The following is a 24,131-nucleotide window of genomic DNA, read 5'->3' on the forward strand; positions in this document are numbered from 1 at the left end:
AGCTTTTGCAGGATTTTGAAAATCATGGATGACTAGAAAAAATTAAAATCATAATCAGCATCCACTTCTCATGTTTAAATAATAACTGGAATATCTTCTGAAGGAAGAAATTCATTTTTTTCTGAAATGTTATCTTTTTTTCATGACGAACAATTTGGACCTAAAATTATTAGTTGCAGTTGATTGCCTCACCATGGAGACGACGACGGAAAATGGCATTCATCTTGAAGTAGTTTGGAAGCGGCGGATAACTCTACTCAGTGCAAACCTTTTATCTCGGAAAATAAAGACACAGTTCTTTCGCCTTCCACTCGGTCTTTCCTGCCGAGTTCACCGAGCGGGGAGGGGGGAAAGTTCCATTCTTCGCCCCTCCCTCTCATTTCTTTTCCCATGGGACCCTAATGCACTCCAGAAGCCCCTTAAAGGATCCCGGAATTAACATCCCTCATTCCCCACCCCAGCCTTTCCCCTAATCAACTACTGCGCGGACTTTTTGATAGTGCGGTTGGCAAACAGCCCGTGACGATCACTCCACTCCGCCGCTGCACTTGGGAGGAAGGACTATCTGGTGAAATTATGGCCTTTCCTCCCTCCTCTACCATTGTTGCAGGGTGGCCCTCCATACCCTCCCCACTTCGCGACCTTTCTCTCCCCCACTTCATCCCCCGAGGAGAATTATCCGGTGTAACGCGATGTCTCCGACCAAACTCTTCAGAGAGCAGCTGAGACGAGGTTTATTCGAAGAATGATTTTCATCGTCTATTCTGGTGGTTAGAAGTGATCAAAAAATACCCAGCAATGAAAACTTGAAACGTAGGCTTTCGCAGCGAGAATCTTTAGTATCGGAGGCTTTCGGGAGCAGCTGCGTATTACGCTTTGACCAGCAAGCTTTCGCGACCATTGCAGTTGCATCATCAGGTGACAGGATGGCTTCATGGCCTCCAATACTAGCTAGTAATGAAGATGTCCTTCAAATAAATTTAAACTGAGGCCAGAAATGGCTGTTGATCGTAGTATAACATTAACTTTAAGAACTGAACGTTGATATTTGATGTCAAGGATCGCCTGTTGTCTAATGCTGTGAATTTTCACTTCATTTTCTCATTGCCTATCAATGAACCACTGAAATTTATCGCCGTAAATTTTCGTGGCCATTGGCAATGGAAGTTAAGTTGTGGATTCTAATGAACTTTGAACCACATGAATTCTTTCTGTGCCTAAATCCTTCCAATGCTGGTTGAAATATTTCTTCTATGTTCATCACCTAAAATTACAGACATCTGTTATTGGTGAATACCACTTTCACTGGTTTCTAGCAATCGAACTGATGACAAGGCTATGCGGGGACACACCTCTAAAAACAACCTTGTCTTTCCCCAATTCGTCGTCATCCATCTTTACATTTGGGATCTGTCTTCGCATTTGATAAAACATAATGAAAACTAAAATTTGTCATGTGTCATCAAATTCAATCTGAATCAACAGCAAGTAATTTTCAGACCAATTTAATGTTTCCAGGCATGCTAACTAAGACATAGAATCTACCGTAGTATCACACTTAAAGCTTTCTTTCTAGTCTGATCAAGCCTTCTTTTCTAAACTGTATTCATTTCAAATTCGTTGGAGTGTCTTTCAGCCTTTCAAGGTGTAAGAATAAATATATTTAGAGGAAGAATTTACAGTAAACTCTAATAACGATAAATGTGAAGATGCAGCCGACGAGGAAACTTTGAGATGATATTTACAGTCATTTAGTGTAGTTTCGGGCATCGCTCAGTAGGATTGAATCCTGTGAAGAAACGAAATCTTGATATAAGATGTGTTTTGTGCGCCTTTAATTTAAAAGATCATGAGAAATCTAAGCATCATTCAAAACGCTATTCTTGAAAATTTTTAGGGAAACATTACCTGGAGAAGTAGCTGTACCCCGGTATTTACATTTGTAGAAAGATGCGGACAGTTCTAGAGAGAGTTTACCTCGAAATAGATAAAGGTATTTCGCATTCACAAATTCAGGATAAAGGGATCGACCTCTTTTTCTGGGTCATCTCGCACTGCAAGAATTTTCTATGGAGTTATACAGAGGCTTCACCAATTTGAAGTCTTTGCATATTTACTCCCTCGAAGAAGAATATTTCAGTGAAAACGTTCACAGAAGATTTCCTTCGATCAGTTAAGCCTGAATCACTCGATCATTTTATCCGTCATTTCCTAGTGATCACTATCGCGATCACTTGAGTGATCACTCGTAAATAATCGTCGCCGGCATTTGTTTTTCGCGATCACGATCGCGATGAGAATTCCCATCACTATTTTTCATCACTCGTCCGGTCGCTTTTTCCGTCACTAAATCTGTCCCTAAAACCCCATATCAGCCAATCAGAACGCATTCCCGTATGGATCGATTGCAGTGCAACGTTTAACAAAAGTGGGAATGACATAGATAAACAAACATGCTATATATTTTCGTTATATGGGTCCTATGACAACGAGCTGTGATATCGATAGTGATGCGAAAGGCGACGACGGGAGGGACCGTGTGATTCAGAAAAATGATCACTCAAGCGATCACTTTTCCCGTCGCGAAAAGCGATCGCTCTAGTGATCACTTTTCGCGACGAAAGAAAATTATCGTGTGATTCAGGCTTTATCTAACCCTGCGAGATGGAGCAACTGGTTTTCTATTTTTTTGTGATTATATATATGATGAGTATAATCCTACTGCAGTAAAACGGGTGTTGTGAGAACAAAATAGCTGGCAGTGGAAGGGAATGATTTTGAACATAATATATTTAAAGTATGTCATTTATATTGATATATTTGTACCAACAGAGGCGCAGCTAGGAATTAAGACTAGGGGGGGTTTTGGGTGCAACTAATACTGGGGATCGTAGGGGTATGGAATACCCGCCAGGGTAAGCGGGAAGTGCGGGGGCCCTACCCTAGAAAATGTTTAGGATAAGTGGTTCAAAATGGTGAGTTATACCGCTTTCTGAGGGATTTAATTAATCCCTACACTAGTCTATAAATAGTAATAATCCAATTAACTAAAATGGATTAAACAAAGTATTTTAGAATTGAATGGGTGAAAAGCCAAGGGGTCCAAGTGATTTCTTTTTTCTACACAGAGATAGACACAGAAATTAGGCATATACAAAACAAACGAGATCAATTAAATCTTTAGTATTGCATTTGATTTTCCACTCAATGTCAGCAAAGAACAGAGACTCAATCGTATCCCTTGGCAACCAAGTTTTTGTCTATTTATTCTAACAATCAACTTTACCTCACACTGTTAAGAAAAAAACCACTTTTGCCCCTTGGATTCTCAACCACTCAATGATAATAATAGACCGAAAGTTTAAAGAGCTTTGGTTTTGTGAATAGTTTGATGTTTTGTCTGCGAGTAATCCGTTCCCCTAATCATAGTTTGCCACATTAATATATTTTAAACTAAAATAAATTACTTGGTTCTTTCCACACTTCATTTTAAATAGCACGACCCGGGTTTCAGCATCTTATGCTATCATCACCTGTAATCACCACAAAGTAACGCCTGATACCGTGTCTTATATTAATATATTTTTATAAAAAAATTGTCTGAGCTCTGGGGGGGGGGGTCCATCCCCTAAAACCCCCCCTCGCTGCGCCACTGTGTACCAAGGCCATATAATGGGAGGGAGTAAATTCTAGAAGGAAGATAGAGCGGACTGGGAAGAGGACTTCTCACAGGAAGGAGGAGTTATCTTCCGGCACTCACAGTCAGTTTTAGGAGTCATCGCGGAATTGCATCCAGAGTGTGGGGATGGGTTGGTAATAGTGGAACCACCCTATGACAGCCGCGTCTCCATTAACCACGGAGAGGTGATAGCACGTGCGAATGTGCCTGTTCTGTTGAGGACACAGTGCGTGATATGCACTCTTAAGATTTTTTAGGGGGATGCTCAAGTAAGGCGCGGGGTGATAACGCCGTTGAGTTGTCTTTATGGGTAAAACCTTGGCCAAAGCCTATAAATCTTCAAACGAAAAGCTGATAATTTAATGAACTTTGGGAAAATATACAATGCAAGCATGTTCTGGGTTAAATTTTCAGTCTAGTTGATTATAGGCAAATTATAAATATAGAGAGTCCCAAGAGAATTTAATTATATGTTTTTAATGCCTTCACGACCTCTGTTTGGCTGGCGAAATTAACAAGCTGTGTACGGATGGCGAGAATTCTCGTGATTTATTTCCCGAGCGTTCCAGATAGATATTGAAGATTCTCTTCATTTAGGCACGTCAAATTAAACAATTTCAAAACATAATTAGATAGTGCATTTTCAGGTTTTGTTCACTAAATCTTACGGATGGACGTGTTGTAATGTATAATTAGGTAATATTTTAAATATTAGCATTTTTACGATGGTTAAACCGAAGGCAGTTCCTCTGAATTGGCAAATATTTTCAATCTCAACACCTTTACCCCGGTACAAAGTTCCTCAAAATTTAATACTGCGGTACGCAGCGAGTTAAGAAATATATTCCTCACTATAAGTATTCTCGTAGGAAAATCACAAACATACATGGTCTTGGTGGTGAAAAACCTACAAATGGTAGTGATCGTACCTGCAATCTCTTGAAAACCTGGCAGAGATGTAACCCCTCCGCTGGTGAGGCCATCAAAAACTAGGATGGAGAACGGAACGGAAACATTTAAAGCGCAATATATATTCTGGCTGTCATACATGGTGACTGGACTATATCAAGGCAATGTATATGGAATGAATGGTTTCTCTGAGGAAGAGAGAGCCTTTTAAGAAGACCGGGAAGCTATCTTCCGGTACTGTATTTAAGTAGTAATCGTAGCGTTGCAACCATAGGGTTCAGATGGGTTGGTAATAGCGGAACTGGCCTCAGAAGGCAGTGCTCCCATAAAGGGCGAAGAAATAAGGGCGCGCACGAGGGTGCTCCCCCCTGTCGTGGTGTTTGGTGCGTGGCGGTGCACTGTTTGGAGGGTTAGGGAGGGTGGTTAAGGTTTTGCGTTCCAAGTGGGTAAGGGGGGGTTGGACGAAATGGGGCATTTTTGGTGTGTGTGTGTAACAGGAAGAGGGCTCCATTAGGAAATGATGGGGGAGGGTGGTTGAGGGGCAACACCCACCCCCTCCCCTCTCGGGAAACTCGCGGGCACTGCAATCATCCCTTATGGATGGGTCGGAAGAAGTCGTCAAAGGATGGATTGAAATCGAATAACCAGCCATCATGATACAATGCCGGATTTGGCTCTCTCTCGTGCGTTGGATTTTGTGCACGGATATTCACCTTAGCTATGCTGGAGCCAAAACGGAGACGACGAGAAACACCGTGAAAATAAATCTCAAGTTTGACAAGCATATGGATTCGTGGGCATTTCGTTGGGATTCTTGCAGGCTTCATCGGCGCAATCATATGATTTTTTTAAATTCCTGGCTTAGACAGGAGAATATGGAGCAGTTCATTTATTTTGGCAGCACCTTAAAGAGAAACGGACACATCATCAGTGAGGACATCAATTACAGAATTGAGTTTAAAAGAGGTACCAAGGAAAGAGCTGATGTGACGATAAACACGCAAGTGTTTCAAGTAAAGGCTAGTAAAAAGTTTGATCTAGTGCTTTACAGTACGGAAATGTAAACTGGCGAAGGATAACGAGAAAATTTGGGAGGGTTTCGGGATGTAGATTTGTAGGAGAATGGAGAAAATAAAGTAGGAGTTGAGGGAGGAATGACGAAAAGCTAGACGTGGTGGGCACAGAGGAGCGTGGGGATGTAGGGTTAGAATCTAAGTGAAGTCTTCGTATGACCTCAAACTAAGGACGCCAGTGGTACCCAGTAACGCATACAAAGAAATGATATTCCTTCCCTGAAATGCGAAGCTCACACATCAATCATGGCTTAGCCAAGGGTGACCTCTACGCTCACCAGTTCTAACCAATCTTCGCTTTGAAGTCCTAAGTGGGTGTTGAAGACCGGATGTTCGTAGAAAGAGGGCGCTACACTTCAGTGGCTGATTTACATTACATGGTGATCTCATTGAGTCCGTAGCTAGGTATACTTATCAAGGGGGCAAAATTTCTCGAATGATTTGGAAGGTATGGTATTAATTAAAACTACCAGATAATTTCCTTGCTACGACCTAGCTTGACTATACCTCTGATGTGGCTTACTAAGTACCAATCATCTTTTTCACATTAACCTTGCTCAACGAACGAATGAACCCCCCTTGTATTTTTCAGTTTATAGCCATAAATGAATATAAATATCTGCCATAATGCCCTTCATAACAATTCTTCCCTAGAACGCAAAAGGAGCGAATTCTTTTAGCAAGTAAGTAACTGCAGATTTTGACGTTTATATCTGTCGTTTTGGGAGGATCCTCCCGTGTTTATCGCTTTATATTGATAACACGGTCATCTTAATGGTAATTACCCTTGCTGTGACGTGGGTCTCGAGAACCCAATTTCAATGCTTGTGAGAAAAGCGAAACCTAAAGAGAAGATGTTACGAATTGTCCTGATGGATTGGGTGCTGGGCTACTGATATCAAAGGCCACCGTTTAGTTTGGCAAGAGGACCCAATTACACAATAATTTATTCGTGATGCAAAATAGAATAAACGTATTATACTCAATCGGTAAAAAGCATTCGCCTGTAGTCATTCCAGGGAGCTCTATCCTCTCAGAACCAAACTTCTGTTATTTCGTAGTAAATACTGATTAGAAAATTTATTTGAGGAATGCTAGCAACAGTTTAGAGTAAGAAGTATGATAACTAGTTAGTAATAATAATTTGTATCATGAGAGTAAAATAAATGTTGGTCCATTTTGAAATATCTGTTCCCTAGTTACAAGTTGTTTCAGAAATTGAAATATGTTGCATTTCCGTGAGGAGTCCCCTCTAAAGGTTTGGTTTGTAATAGAATGTTTTAGCTTCCTTGAAGTTAAGACTGCGACTATTTTCTCAGCTAATCTAAGCTAATGAGTATATTTGGCAAATGAGTGTCACGGAGTTAGTTCTTATTGGCGATTTGTGTGTACTACTCTTAATTCTATTTTTTAGGCGCTACAAAGTTTTATCCATGTGTATTTTGCCACGCTCATTTCAAATTATTTGGAATCTGAGGAGTAATGCGTGTTAAAACTAGGCATGGCGTCATAGAGTATATGGATTTATAGTGAAAAAGGGAGCAATAGCGCGTGCGCTGCAATCGCATTGACCTTTCATTCTCGCCCGCTCATTTTCCAAAGTGCCTCCTCCCCTTACATTCACCCCCACCCAAATCATCTCGACCTAACCCCTCTCGCGCCCCTTTCAAAAGCCCTTAACATAAAATGAGCCGCTATTTCCCTCTCCCAATACGCTCCCGGGCCCGAGTCGGTTTCCCAAGGGAAAATCCTCGTTCGTGAGTACCCTCTGAGTAGGCCGCAAGAAGGCATTGGCGAAGTGCGGATGCGATGATAAACCATTTCCGTGAAACCTTCTCTTTCCGAAAAATTCCTTGCGGCTAAACATCCTAGCTGAAAACGATTCGTCAGCAAATAGCCTATATATATAGCCCTCGAAATCTATAGCTAAGGGATAGCCTATCAGTGTGAAACTTCGTAGAAGTTTAGCGAATTCCAGTATTTGCTTTTTCCTACATGACCAAAATATTCCGGCTCTATTCCAATCAATTACTATTTCAAAGGTTGATCTCACCACACCCATTGTATCGCATATAGAGCAATTATATTTTCATCTTCATTTGGTCGCCTAAATGAAGAGCAGAGTTCAATAACCTTTTTAAAACTTATTTTCAAAAATTGTATCTTTAAGAGCAAAGCCTTGGCAACAGGTAATCCTAGCAACCATGATGAGAAAATAATGACCTTAAAAAATTATAAAATTTGTAAGCATGCGTTTTTTATGCTGTATGTTTACCAATTACGCGTAAAAAAGCAATTGCTAATTCACCCCTAAAAATGTAGATGGCCAAATTGTAAGTTTTTTCAAGCTGTTTCCATTTCGGGCAGACAAGTCGGCAAAAATGAACTAGAATGCAGTGCAGAAAATTTCGAAGCCAATTTGTTGCTTCAAACGTTTGATTAAGTAAGATAGCTCCATGAATTGCAAGGCTTTCTCTGCTTCAGCGTAGTATCAAATTCTGAAGCTGGATACTTGTGATTTAACTTCTCGTACCTCGACTAAAATTTCTTAGTTGTTAGCTACATAGAAGTAATGGATCCATTGGATAGTTCTTATTGATCTGATTAAAACTTGGCGATATCCATTTTGGGTAAACGTGGCTTGCCAAGTGCCGGTGAAAGTGAGAAGAGATTAATATTCATGGAAATAACCGTGAAATAGTGAGAGGCGAACATTCATTGAGTGGCCCGCAAGTATTTTTTCAAGGCACATTTTACACTTAAAGTGATTTTATATATTCCATTTTGAACCTAGAATGACTAATCATAGCCTAAAGCCAGTTCCGAAGGCAAATCATTTTTAAGTTTTTGATGGTAGAGCAATAGGGTTTTCACTCAGACCCGCAATTCTTTAAAATAATTCGCTAGATTGGAAGGAAAGAAAAGTTGCTGCGAAATAAAAATGTCCATAATTGGTTGTGTTTTAAGTGTAAAATAAGAAAACGCAAGAGTAGTCTCCTTACTCTTTATGAATTGGTGGTGATATTAGAAACCTGGCTTATTTACTTATTTAGGGACAAGCACTTATACTGTGAAGGAATCGCCCGTAAACAATAACGAACCACACACGGCCCATGACAAAGACTAAGGATTAGCGCAGAAGCAGCGGAACTCTCGGCTTGAGTTCATAAAGAGATTAACTAGTCTGTGAAGGATTTAAGCCGTCATTATTATGTCGCGAATAGCTTTAGGAGTGGGTCACCAATTGAAAAAGTGAAAAATATGAGTATTTTTTTTCAAACTCATATCAAAATTGGTAATAAAATAAAATTGGTGAGTGAGCTAATTGGAAATTTTAACATCATGATATCTTACACGTGGGAAAGGTTTTTTTAAGTTAAAATGTATGTACTTCGGGTGTGGGAGAAATTAATGGATTTAAAAGGGTGTCTTCCGCTGTATCCTGGATTTCAGTTGGTAACCCTGCGAAGAGTTGACTCGTGTAGTCGTGCAAAGGTGCTGCCTCGGATGACGGAAAGATGGGAGTGACAAGGGAGAGCCGAAGGCAAGAGGTTGGTCGGAAGATAAGGCACGGCGGAAGAGGCACTTCGGCTGGCGCTCCTCACTTGTCCTCATTGTACACCAGCCACCCACTACTCTCTGCTGCACACACACTCACTGAGTTGCCAAGTCGACTCTTCACTCACGATGGATTTTTGTGATCGCACGGGAAAAACGGCCAACCTCAGCAACGAGCCTTTTCCACTACTGATTGATAGCCTAGGGCACGCAGATACGATTTTTTTTCATCCTTTCAGAAAAACAATGCCGAGCCGAGAACTTATTTCCAAGTTTTTTTTTTCAAAGTGAGGTTACAGCTGCATTATTTTCCGGTCAAAATTTACCAGCCATTATGAAAACGGCACTAAATTGAAGTAAAAAGTAGCTACGTTCGTTTTGGGAGATATAAAACTCTGTATATATAATCGCCATAAGCACAATTTAAGCGTGTGAGATATTTGGCCGAAGGCTATACTTAAATTTTGTACTTCACCTCAGTAAAATATTTTCAAATCTACTCCGTCCAATTTTTGTTCCTTTTTTGTAGAAATCCTTAAACCTCGGTACCCATATCGCATTATCATGATATACTTCTCTATTACACTAATGAGTACTAATTAGGTATTCGTGCGACAGAAATAAATGCTATTTTTTGACGCTAACCGAAGTTTTGCACTGTTAGCATGACAGCTATCCTTTTTAATTGCATAGTTATTTCTTATACGGTTAGAGACTTATTTTTATTCCAAACAATATTTATTTAGGCATCAGGTATGCTGATGATAGCATAAGATGCTGAAACCCGGGTCGTGCTATTTTAAATAAAGTGTGGAATAGAACCAAGTAATTTATTTTATTTTATGTATATTTATTTATTTACTGCAACGGATAACACCATTTTGCGAAATTGAACTGATTAAGAAAGTAACAGCAACTAGAAAAAAACTTAAAGGTATAATAACTGATTATTCCAACAAAAAATATGTATACAATAATCAAATGGCTCCATGCAAATGTGGACTAATTTCTGCAAACTTCCCAACTTTTCAACTGAATGAAGCTGGATATCCAGTGAAGAAATCCAAGCGCGTAGCAGCAGCACTACCTATTCTGAGAAGTCGGGAGAGCCCACTGCGATAGGCATAGTATGTAGAAGAGAACCGTCGGCGAAAGATGGTCATTGATCGAAGACCCCTTGGCACGGACAAGTCAATATCGCCCAGGAGTAGGTACTGGACTGTCAATGAGGCCATTCGACAATCTGGATAGTGAAACTACATCAGCGTGTTGGTGCTGAAGTTGAAGGGGGAGAGGATAAAAACGACTCTCCCACTCGCAGACTAGTGTAGTACGGAAGGTGTAGCCAAGTCGGACACTAAGCATTCTTACGAATTTCTTATGTAGATTTTACAGCTGACGAGTGTGGTTGAGCTAGTAGAGAGACCAGATGATCGACCCATACTCCAGTATCGGGTGCACCAAGGACTTGCACAGCTTGATTATGCAGCTGAAGTTCACCGTGGATCTAAATATGAATCCCAGAGTTGGGACGTGCAACAATATGAGAAATGTGGTCAGAGGGACTGAGTGAAGGAGAAATAATGACTCCAAGATCCTTAACTTACTAACTCTTTTCAAAGCAGTGGTGTACAGAGTGTAGTCATACTGGTCAACTCGAAGGTCTCGTTTGAAAGACATTACGACACATTCCTGAGCATTGAGTTCCATTGCATCAATCTCACACCAGTTAGCAATGTTAGTGAGGTAGAGTTGAAGATTACTGCGTTCTAAGGGTGAAGAGACGTTACGAAATATTTTGATGTCATCAGCAAACATATTATCATCATATTCGTGTTTCTAAAATGGCAAAAGGCATTCTGAGAAATACATTCTGCTAGGGAGTGTTAAACATTCCCTAAGATCGTTCATGTGACAGCCTTGTACCCCTAAAAGCACCCGAAAAAAAACAAAAGCATGTTTGCGAAAACAGCCACATAATGTGGGTATACTCAAATTTTTATAAACTACTTCTGTTTCTGGCAAAAATAGCGGTGAATCTCTGGCCAATAGAAAGTTAAAAAAAGTTAAAACTAGACGTGTGCTGCTGTGAGTTAACATTTCAGACAGTTTTGCTAACAATTTATGAGTAAGAGGTTTTTGAGTTAAATTGCTGAATTGGAATCGTTTCTCATTCGTTTGATAATGATTTCGCTACTCATAAATATGTATAGTTTCTCTATTTGATTTGTTCCTCTTTGGCGTTAGAATAATAGACCCTTAAATTGAATTTCCATCCATAATAGACAGTTTCCGGAGACTTTAGATAATAGACAGCTTCCAGCTACTCTTGGGCAAAACAATTATTTTCGGGGATTGACGAAATAAAAAAATCATAATGAGGTTATTTTACAACATTATTTATTTTACATCACGCTTTCACATTTTTTAGTGAAAGTTGAATTTTTGTACAGTTTTTTGATTCCCATTATGCATTTTACCCCACAAAACGGCAATATTACCAAAACGTTATTCATAACGCAATCGCCGGTAACTCAACCATGCTACGTTTTTTCTTTGAATGCTTTTTTTCACTTTCAGTCTGTTGTACGAATAGAACAGTTTTACAAATGATAATATCAATCACACAATCTGACCGGTGAAAAAACACTGAAACAGAGTATAATCAAGAGATCAAACAAAAGCGAATGCTTTCAATTTTGTTACGAGAACACTCTTAGCAACACGGATATGTGAGCCAAATAATTATTTTACCGGTAGATATTTTACAATTGTTAATGTTAATTTTCAATCACTCATCATGTTATAACAAGGCTTATACATCAAGCAACAACAATTTTAAATAATACCATTTATTTGTCTATGTAATGTAACAAAGAACGGAAACATTTGGAGCTACTGATACAGCGGCTGTTCGCCTTTCAGTGGAAAAACAAAACATAACAAGATTTTTGGCAATGAAAAACCTTTCAGGTGATTTTTGAAACGTTGACAACGTCGAAAACCACGATTAATTCACACCAATAACTCTTAGATTAGCCGTAACTTTTGCCGTGACTTTCTGTGCACTCTCTGTAGGATGCAGCACTGCACCAACACGGCCCTTGCACACAACCATCTTCCCCGTCTCCTCCTCCTTCCCATGACCAACTCGTGAAATAATGATGTAATAAAAAAAGAATGGAAAACAAATGCATATTTCGATGTACTCTCACATAAGTATTGAGACATTGAGTGCATATGGCGCTTGAAGTAATGGATAGGTTTACTTTAGAAACATCCAGAGATAGAGTTAGATAGATAGATAAGATAGAGAAGGATAAAGGAATGTTCCACACTGCGTGCCTGCCGCGGGAGTAGGCTGACGAGCGATTCAAATTGACGCCCAATTGTTCAATGTTTACGTTTACAACATAATTATTGCTTTGATCAACTGCGCCCAAAATTATTTGCTGCGCAACACCCCGTGATATGCATATGAAGCTCATTGTGCCACCGTCAAAACTTCATCTTATATTGGGCTGTTGAATGGAAAATTTTAAACCAGTTAATTTCCTCTTGATATGCAGTCGATGACCCTACAACCACTGATAGATATTTGCTTACACTCCGAAATCTACTTTTGAAACTCTCTTTATACATGGAAAATTCTTTATTTCCTATAAGTTAAGGCATAAGACAATCCTATTTATTATTATTTCCATACATTGATGAGCAAATTTAGCCAATCACATGGTTTATAAAACATCACACAGACTTTAAAAGGAAACGCGGTTAGCATAAACCTTTTTCACTTAAATTTTTACAAAAAAAAAACTTTATTGAGAGTGATGTTGATAATTCTACTTGTGATTTGTTTCTCGCCCCATGAGGACTCGCATAAATTCCTTCTCGTATTTTATTCTTCCAGGTTTAGGGAAAATTTCTCATGGTTTTCTAGTTCGTGAACCCTCGGAAAATACATTGATGACCTGAGTATAACATTTAAATTGAAACCATGGAGGTAGAAATTGTGCCCTTAGAAATGCAAATTTTGGCAACAGAGTAATCGAACTGAAATGGTGTCTTTTCTTTTACTTGCGCGAATAAGGGGTGCATACGTTTACAGACCGCTATATAAACTATCTACCTCCATTATGTGTGTGTGAATACTTATATGTTTCCCTCATTTGAGGATTGATTTTTCGCGCTCATCTCCATGGAGGATGTTATACACTTAATCAAGAAACGGATCCATGTCGCACGCAATCCAATGTTTTCTAACCGTAACAAACAAGCATCTAATTAATAGCACTTTCAATACAATTTTAGCGCCAGAGGCACAACAGCCCACTACGACCATTTGATAAGTTTTGAAGTATCACATAGCTGTTTGTGTAAGAGTCCTCTGATCTCACAGTTTTCCTTCATTTTATACATGATTTTCTAACCTACTAAGTTATCCTAAAGGGTTTCATGAACGCCATGGTCTAAGTACAAAGGATGGGGTGGGATATTCGATTTGAAAACTCGAAATTTAAGGGATTTGGGACGGGTTATGTGGTGACACTTATTATGCGGGCGTAGGGGTTGATTTGATACAGCGAGGAAACATGTTCCTCTTGGATTCAGCAAGATTCTATTTCCACTCTCGCACCTTTAAGCACTGATTGTGCTGGGTGGGAGGCAGAATAATGATATGTTTGCTTCCTTGGTTGGTCTCCATCAAGACTTATCTTACAGATTGTTATTCTACTAATATCTACTTTCAACATAAATAGAACTCATAACTCTCACATATTACACCAAAAATTTCCCATAATTGGGCTCATGAATAAATATTCTGAAACGAGGTGCCCTCTATAACTCTCATAAAATAAGCAAAACATCTATTATATTACATTCGCTCATATTCCAGGAATCACCATTGAACATGGTAATGAAGAATAAAATATAATACAACGGCGGGTTTTTTACGTACCAAAATTATACAACATCTACATGATATGTTTTCTTATTTACATAGTTTACAATATATTATATACAAAACGCCACCTGTTTTAAGATTGAAAAAGTTTTTTTTCAACATTATTTGCACCCACTCCCTCTGTGGCACTAACTTTACTATTGCACTTTATCGGCCACATCTCTCCTCTGCATACATAATTATTAACTATCACGAAACAGCGAATTAAAGGCTTCAAATGTCAACTATTGAAACATTTAACGGGTTCATAGTTCTTAACACTCAAAAATGTTCTATTTCATTCAACATCGATCCCCATGAAATTAATACCAATTTATATGTTTAATGACTATCTTTTCAAATTTAATTCGACGAATTACTTATACAACATCCAAGGTCATTGGAAACCATCTCCTACGGATAGGCAGCCTGATATTAGGATTTAATTTTTCGATTATCAAGAAACATTAAAGTTTCTACGCAAAATCTCATAAGGTAAAAGATATATCGTGTATACTTAAAATATAATTGTTGCACCAGTTCTGACGAAAACATTTCCACCGCAGGTTTCTTGGAATGAATCAGTTTTATAACGGAAACGATGTTCTTACTTTTTCTTGTAATTCTTAAAAAAATTCTTCACTCTACTCTTTACGATCACTCCTTAGTACCCGAAACCTGAGCGGAATGGATTCTTGTCTCCTGCACCCTCGCTCCCTGCACCTGGTCCCCCGGCGCCACCCTGCGGCGCTCTGAAAGGATTTGTGGAGGAAGGTGGAACCGTCGGCCCTGGTACACCCTCTTCGTACCGGTGACCTCCCCCTGTTCCATATCCATGGCGTTGGTAAGCCTGTTGTCCAGGTTGGCCCTGGTATGACGCTGGCTGCTGCTGCTGCTGATACCCCACCTGGCCACCTTGTGCTTGGTACCCTTGCTGGCTCTGATAACCCTGTTGGCCTTGTTGCTGGTACCCTTGAGAGACGTTAGATTGGTATCCTTGTTGTGGTGCTTGCTGGTAACTCTCCTCGGGAGCCTGTTGGTATCCTTGGCTGGACTGCTGATAAGATGGCTGTTGTCCCATGCTTGACTGATTAAATTGTCCAGGTTGTTGGGGCTGTTGCCCATATGATGGATAGCCATTCTGCCCCTCCACTTGCTTCTGCTCCATTGCATTCTCAGCCTCCTGCCTGGCTGCATTTTCCTGAAGCCTAGAATATTCCAGATGATTCATCCTCAGTTCCGAGCCTGACACCCTCCTTGCGCCAGCTGAGTCTTGATCGTGCATCGCGTACGTCTGGTACTCCTTGTCTGGCGGATCGCCGACCAGCACAGAGGCCTCGTTCTGGAATGGTTTGAAGTCGTAGATGTGCCTCAAATACATCAACACCGGCGCGTAGAGAAGGTTGGAAAAGGCGATTCCGAAATTAAGGGCCGTGAAACCAATGGCCTCCACGACTCCTCCAGCAATGATGGGACCGACAGCGTAGGCCACAGAGTATGATATGTCAGCAATCGCGTATATACTTCCGTAGACGGAGACGTAGCGTACATCCACGAGATAGCCTAGAGTGGGAAGGAGTGCTGTGTCGATGAGTGCTATCCCAAAGCAAATACCACAAATGGGTATCATGAGGACTTTATAGGAGCTAGAGAATGGGATTATGAAGCAGCAGAGACCCTCCAGGGATAAACCTCCGGCCGCCATGAGCCATTGATATTGGGGATATTTCTTCGCCATCTTCACTGTGAGAATCACTCCGAAGACATGCGGGAAAAAAGCAGGCAACCAGATCATCCCGATTTTCCAGTTGTCCGTGGTTAGATTGTCCTCCATCCAGAGGGATATCGTAGGTTCCAGGAAGGCCAAGGCGACGTTGGACATCATCAAAGCTCCGGAACATACGGCAATATAAGGATCCATCATGAGTTTCCAGATGGGTATCCCAGGTGGAGTCTCTGCCTGGTGTTTCAGTATTTGCTCCCTCACCGGCCTCATGACCAGCAACAGCATGAAACCATCAGCCAAGGATACGAACGCTAGGATGAGGAAAGGCACCTCTTTCCCCGCGAACTGGTACAAGGCGCCACCGAAGGGTGGCGCGACCAGACAGCCGAAGGAGATGAAGGCTAGCGCGATTCCAAGAGCTTTGGACCTCTCGTTCTCCTCCGTGAAGCGATCTGCAATCATGGCCAATCCCGAGGTGTCAGCAAACGCCGATCCGACGCCTTGCAAGGATCGGGCGAAGAATAGCAGTCCGTAGGAGCGGCCGCAGGCGAAGACGGCCGTTGAGAGGAACATGATGGTTAGGCCAATCATCATGGGGATGTCGTATCCGATGCGATCTATGAGGGCTCCGGAAAACGGGTTGACCATTAGCTGGACTATGGCCTTGGATGCGAACAGCACGCCTGTCGCAGAATCCTGCCCATGGTGACTAGGGACTGCCGGCGTGGGTGCGGCTATTATTGTCCCGTTTTCGCTCACGATGGGCGGAGGTGGAGTTGTTTTACCCCAGGCGCCGACGTATCGTAGATAATCCGGTATAATGGGCACGATGACCATGTACAACATGTTATCCAGTAGGAGAGCGATGGAGACTATCACCAGGATAAGTCTTCGCTGGTATTTGGGCTCTTGCACCTTGTTCCAGATCACGGTGCGGAGTTCGCTGAACTCCATGTTGATTATTGGTATTGGCGTCATTTTGAATGGTATTTATTTGCAAGGAGTGATTCGAAACTGCCAAACTAATTCGGCTATAGAAAATAATGTTATCAATAGCGCCTATGAGACACTTCCATGATTATGAGTATTGTTATGGTACGTGTTTTTTTTACCAAGTATTACACTAAGGGCTAAAGAAAACAGTTTTAAAAAACTTTAACACGAAGGCCTCTAAACACTCAAGAAAACAACCACACAGTTTTTAGAATATCTCACTCGAATAGCTCCTTTAAAATCTGAACAAGTTGTAGGCTATTAATCTTGCAACTATTCATTCAACATTGAACACAACAATTACACTTTCCTCTCCAGTGGTAATTTTAAAGTGCTGCACGATAATGTTTGCATGTGCTCGTTCTATTTGATAAGCAGGACCACTTTCATAAACTTGTTAGTTTCAATTGTACAGGTTACACTGTGGAGTCTGGAAACATCTGATGGAGGACGTTTGGGGGTAGAGGTTTGGGTGAGGCGAGTGGAAAGGGGTCGGTGATAAAGAGATGCAAGTTGTCTGTTGTTTGCTTTGTCCCTTTGGCTTGGTCAGTAGGTGGTGTCGGGAGATGAGGTGCAGGTAGTAGCTGAGTTTGGCGCGTGGCGGCGCGTGCGATCCGTTCCGCAGTCGACAGCTCCCATGCGCCACGAGATCATCTTTTGTTTATCCCTCCTCCTCCTCTTTTTAATTCCCCCTTCCCTTAGCCTCGCTCCTCTTTCTCCTCTCCCCTCATCAACAGGACCGGGCAGGTGGGCGCGGGAAAACCTTCAAAGACACAGACAAAATTTTGATTGGTTTATTCTTGCATTTTTCAAGCCTTTTTTCATTCATCAGCTTCTCGTAAATTAAAAAAAATGCATAAAATTGACATTCTATCACATTTTTGTACTGAATTTAGGATTTACTTCTAGAAAACCAAAAGTGGATGGAAAATAGGTTCCAAGTAAAACCCTCGGTAGTGATAGATTGAATTCATATTCATTCACAGGGAATAGCTTTTTTTAATGTTTCGTTTATTCCAAGTGCATTTTTGCTGAACGAGCGCAAGAATTTTCATATGTATGTATGCAACTCAATTAGGAGAAACCCAAAATTGATTTTATTTTTCGCTCGTTGCAGAGGGGAGACTGAGGAAGAGGAGCGGCATTCATAAAAGCTTGCTCTCTATCTCCAGGTTGGTTTGAAGAAGTGTTGTGCTTCCCCCAACTTACCCGAGACAGCTCCTCTTCCAAAGCGACACTACATACATGAGCGACAAATTACTCATATCACATAAACAATTCCCTCATATACCTAATCTCTCTTCATTGCATATTTTAAACTAGATACAAATGCGCAAAATGTAGGTTTTAATATCCGAAAAATCATAATATTACACTGTCGAAAAAAAATCCTTCAACTAAAAGTTTAATCATCATTATGTCATATCAAGGTAAATGTTTATACTCAGGTAATATTTTCGGACTTAAATGGTGCAGTATTTAATTGTCTAAACTTAATTTAATGAAAAACCGTTAATTATTTAACAGCTACATCATACTGAGACCTATAAATTTCATAAAATTGGCAAAAATATGCATTGGAGGAAAATTGTAACACAATCTCGAAATAAAAAGTACCTTTCATGGTAATAATTAAACATAGAGCTATTTTAATTATGTAGAATAAGTTTTTCCTGATGTTCAATCTCACGTATACACTGTGGGAAATCTTACATGCACATTGCTATTAATGAATCTTTTACAATCAACCATTAAATTGTTGAACATCGCTGAGTTAAACGCAAGTAAAGGCATTGTAATATTTTTATTCTAAAAATACAATCCAAACAAATGCTGATTTGGATTGCCACAAAGAGGAAGGACTTTAAAATGCTTTATGGAAGACGAAGGGTAGAAATGACCTTGAGCCAAAGCGCTGATTCCCTGGTAGGAAATATCAAAAACGGGTAAGAGTAGGGACTAGGGCTCTGAGAATCACTCTTACGAGCGGATCCTGGTTAGCAGTTGACATAGGGGAAAAGGATGTCTATCGGAGCGGAGGCATTCGCGTTTTTTTTTCACTTTCATCCACCAGGGCCCTCTGCAAGTAGACCGTTTGAAAACGTTCCCTCACTCTCCAATTGGACTTGGACGCAACTCCCATTGTTCGGAAGGCAAAGTGGTCAGTTTGTGCGTAGGAAGAGGTCTCCGTGTGGCTGTTTAGTTGTAGGGGGAGTAAAGTGGGCATTCAGGCGCCATTAAACTCCTTGTTTGCTCCGTGCGTGGGCGGAAAGGACGACAGACCACAAAAGCTTCCCCGTCTTTTCCTTCCGCCTCCTTTTTTTCACCCTCTGAAAGGCTGGCTTGTGTTCGAAGATTGAGCTGGATCAAGAGACTAGGGAGAGGAATCTCGGAGCAGTCTTGTCAGCTGTAGTACGTGTATCTTCGTGTACAGGGACGGTTGATCCAACAAATCGCTCTTTAAAGGTGAGATGCGATAGGCTACCAATTTAACGTGCAGGTACTTTTCCGATAACAGGGGTATCAGCTATATTTCAGACACAATTTTACTTAAATCAAATAATTTTTATTGAATTACTGAATATCATCACTCTATTTCGAGTAGTAAACATTCTCTTTGAAATTTGAAAACCACTACAGGATCTTCAAATTTATCTGATTATGGCAGAATATGTAGCTATACATTGTATTTAAATATTTTAAAAACCCACAATCGGTATTGTGATGTAAGCTGTGTTCTTTTAGTACTTTATTTTACAGTTTCATCAATGAAGTAACACACAACAACGGCGCTGTTTTGTGAGTTCTCCCGCTCTAAATTATCCCATGCAATTCCAGTATTGATCGTAGAATCAGAGTTACGGAATCAATTCGGACATTTCATTTTTAATTTAATAAATGTGTGGTCACTTCGACAGTATCCGTGCCAGGAGAGGTATAATATTAATCAAGGTAATTGTAGAGCATTAGGACAGTCTGATAATGAGTAATTATCCGTGTATTTGCACGTTCCTAGTCAATCACCTCACTTGTAGCGATATTGTGTGTTGGATATATTGTATAGAGGCATTGATATCCTCCTTGATAGGTAAATAATATAATGATTATAGTATATTTAGAATTTGTGCGCTGTGTCCTAGGTGTTTCTGTTGCTGCACGCATGTGTCATATTTGATTTCGTCTCTTAAGCAGTTAAAAATCTCTCAGAGAGTAATATTTCTCTCATACACTTTCCACGGCGACATATCGAGTTTATGTTACTCTAGACCACTGAGTTCAACGGAAGCTGAGATGTAGAAGCGGATGTGGAGGAGGCTTGCCACTATGCAGGTGCTCAATTTTCATTCCCTCACGTTAGATCCCATGTTGAATATAGCCATAATAAATTTTGGACCTGGAAAATTTTTAGTCATTCAAGGAATGAAGACAGAAAATAAGTCTTCAAGTTTATCTCTAGCAAATTCTTTGGATGTAGCGGAATGTTCTTCGCCCTCTGCAGACCTTGATCGAAATTCACAATTTACAAATATACCTTTAAACCGGCCTGACGCTAGTTATTTCGTAATCTTATCTCCATAACGCATTATTAATCTCTATTTTTCTTCCTAACTCTTCAATCAAGATATTGAGATGAAATAGTGATGCGGTATCCAAAATTGCACAGTGCTTGATATAGTTTTATAAAAATATTTGAACTTATTTTTAACCACACCTACTGGCAGTATATCCTACTTTAATTCATTTAAAATCTGTGAACGCAGCTAACAACGTATAATGTTAGTGCTACACAAAGCCCATTACTTCACTATCTCAGAATGAATATGTACTAAATAAAAGTGTTTATAAGTTACAACAGCAAGGTGGGATGATGCGGAAAGAAACTTAGTACCACCCAGTAAATGGAGATCGCTCGAGAATTACAATTTGAATGGACCATTTACGTAGTATTGAGCGGGATTTTAATCAGTTTCATTTCATTTTTATGGATTTTTTTAACATTACCACTTTTCTAAAGTATGTGTCAAACGAGCACATTTTTATGATTTGAAAGTTGCTAAAAAATTTCCTTGCTTTTAAACTTTAATCCCCTCAGGAAAAGCAGTTTGATCCCTTCAGAGGCGATGGCCCGAGGCAGTTTAAGGAAAAGATGCGACAAAGGGAGGGCGGAGAGACACGGAGGGTGGCTCCGAAGGGAAAACGGTTTTTCGATCGGAACGGGAAAAAGGTAAGAGAAACGCAATCAGTGCAGCTGTCAGACGCAAGCGTTGCGGAAAGCAGACAGGGAAGTGGTGGGAGAATTGATAGGAGAGTGGGGTGAGGACAATTTGAGGAAGGAGGCGACACAGGACGACCGCAGTGACAACATTTTCCGGAGTTCGTTGTACTGAGGAAGGCCAGACAGACAGATACTTCCTTCTCCCATTCGGGCCAACAATTGATAATGTCAAAACTACCGTTAATCCTCTAAAAACGTGGTGATTTCAGGCTTAACTTTGTTGAAATTCTCCATTATGAAAAAATAAAATGATAAACTTAGCAAGGTTCACTTAATGTATTAGAAAAACACAACCCGGTTTTCGTACTATGGTTACATCTTAACCCATAATGACCCAATGGTGCTTCTAAGCAACATCAAAAATGTATAGATTTTGATCTCTATTTAGGAAATATCTAAACTACGTATTATTTTGTGGTGTTAATTTATAATGACGAAATAATTAACTGCCACGATAATTACGATTGAGTGTAAACTTTTCTAATTTTCAAAATGAAAAATCTTGAAATGTGATTTCTCTTAGAAACAGCTCCGGGTTAGAAAGGGCTAAAGAGCATCAGTCATACCTTCATTTACTTCATCATCATCATTAGTCAAAAATCCCAAGATTCGTTGCATGCAGCTCTCCATTTTTCTCTCCCACCCACTAGCCTTTTCATATTTATTATCATGTACATCCTTTTAAACCTGTCCTATTTAACTCATTCGGAGACATTCCTAGCTCTTGTGCCCTTCCACCTGTCCTACGTTTGTTTTCATCAGGCCATCATGTCTCATTATGTGGTCAACTGAGTATGCATATCCTTAAATATCGAATTAAGATTTATTTATTGTTCATTTGTTCATTGAGTTAATGTCTAAAAGTATGAACGCGTGAATGAATGCGAAAATGCAGTGTGTAACCATCCAACTTGCGAATGCATGGATATAAAATAGGACCTGTTCTAGTTTGGCTCATGCATTCGTACATTTTCTGCTCCGGATCACAAAAATCGTTCATGCAAACAGACTAACTCGCACGTGTAGACAGGCCTTAAGGGTTTCTGAACGACAATTGTACCAGGTTGAGCAAATAAACTCTCCAATATTCCGTGGCTTGATAACTAATTAACACCCAACTATCAAATGGGGTAACAACATAGACTTAAACCAATTTTCGGTGCTGTTGTACATGAGAAGGATACAGTACCAACGTCACGGCCTTTAGGGTGGAGGCGTAAAGGAAGAGCAATGTTAATCAAACTGGAGAACATGAAGAGAGATGATCACTTTCACCTTCGTGTTGCATGAAAACCTATCCCAAAAAGAGTTAGAAAAAGAAGGAAAAATTAAGAAAGCACTGTAATCTTACGGAAACATCAAAGCATATGAGTTGAGTATTTTCAGGACACGATACTCAGACCCTTGCGGACCGCAAGAAATTTTATGTGGTAACGTAGAGAGAAATGTAGAAATCAGGTTATACGGGAGGGAGCCTGAAAAAATCATATCCCTATCACATTTACTGCGTATTTTTCGTGTATTATATCCCTCATTCTCTTTGCTTGTTTCTTAAATGTGGTTTCCCTTATTTCAAAATGTTCAACTGTATCCTTGAGAGCTTTAACCAAGGCTTAAACCCTCATCTGAAAAAGAAATTCTTCATCTCTTCAGAGGCATTATCTACTTATGCCTCAGATTCATAAAACTGCCTGGAAGAAAATAAACTTTGATGATTAAGATTTACTAATTTAAATAAAATTCTGAGGCCAAAGCCTGATTGTGAAACATTTTTAATTGCTATTTTCTCCTGATGGAAATGATAACTTTCCAGTCTCTTAAAATAAAATATGCTGCTGTCTCCTAGGCTGTTAGAGAAAAAATTCACTTTCAGGACCCAAAGTTATTCGCGATAAACTCGATACTGCTGTGGGGTTGAAGTTCATCACAGGGCGTCCAATCCCTGTACGCCTGCTTGCGTCGCGGGGGGTGACTCCATGCTGCTGGAGACGCCATTAACATAGGAATTAAGTAGGGCACCGCAGGGTGGCGTGACACCCCCCGCCCGCATAAGACCCCTCGCCCCCCATCCAGAAAGAAAAGAGACTATATTTTCAAACTAACTTTCCTTTCTTATACCAGCTTCTTCCGGTACCTCCGGGATTTTCTGTCATCCCACCGTCCCTCCAGAGGGTGGGCGAATAGATCGTGACGGGGGGAGGAAATAGACAGGTTAAATTGGAAGTTTTCTCCCCTCGGAGCCATTCCACCCCTCCTGGCATTAAATCTTATTTCTTCCTAATCCAAAGCCCTCCTAAGCCAAGCAACGTAAAATCGGTGGCAAACAAAGACGTGGTAGTATATATTTTCATAAAACCTTTGATATACACTGCCATAAGGAGAGCCGTTTAGCGCCTGTTTTTGTTCGGATTCGGGTGCTAAATATTTCAATTGCTGCCAAAGTTTCCACTTAGACCAAATTGAGATTCGACTCCGATTATATCACGTTGCTAAAAATATTCTATCTGAACAACTGCTGCATTTGCTCCAGATGTTTTTTCGGATAGTGGATCAGTTAGTAAAAGTTTCCTTACTTATGAGAGCAAATCAGGTAGCCGGGATTAGAGGTGTGGACCGCGTGTGCGTTTATTACTTTTCAGCTTATTACAGTTACGTCAACTGTTGTTTTAGTAAGAGTATGGTGTGCACTATTCCTATAAAAACATAATATTTTTAAAATTTTAAAGGCTTGAAAGCTGTAAAAATCCGATTTGGCCGATATGCACATTTCAAACTGAATTTGTGTTGGCTAAAACTATTAGCGAAGACTTCACCTCTACAAAATGTAACTCAGCTGCTTCAAGTTAAATTAATTTTGAAGGTCGATCTGTTCATCAAGAGTGTTTGCTCAAAATTCAACTCCTTGGGCAAACCATTACAATGGTCATTTACGAAAGAAGGTAGCCCAGATAGCTAAGTGAATTTTATTTTAG

At 40.2% G+C, this 24,131-nt stretch overlaps 1 protein-coding gene across 2 annotated transcripts in view; it reads right to left on the minus strand.

Moving 5' to 3' along the window:
- Positions 1-24,131, minus strand: part of LOC124160161 (vesicular acetylcholine transporter-like) — a 185,162-nt gene that overhangs the window by 130,317 nt on the left and 30,714 nt on the right. The window contains exon 2 of one of the 2 annotated variants that reach the window (XM_046535917.1): positions 11,603-17,646. The exons of the other annotated variant lie outside the window; for it this stretch is intronic. Within the exon in view, the coding sequence (XP_046391873.1) occupies positions 14,829-16,868 (2,040 nt within the window). The 5' untranslated portion in view covers positions 16,869-17,646 and the 3' untranslated portion in view covers positions 11,603-14,828. Of the gene's footprint in view, positions 1-11,602; positions 17,647-24,131 lie in introns of those variants that run through there. 2 annotated transcript variants of the gene reach the window in all.

This window comes from Ischnura elegans, chromosome 6 (assembly GCF_921293095.1).
Source record: "Ischnura elegans chromosome 6, ioIscEleg1.1, whole genome shotgun sequence".
NCBI lineage: Eukaryota > Metazoa > Arthropoda > Insecta > Odonata > Coenagrionidae > Ischnura > Ischnura elegans.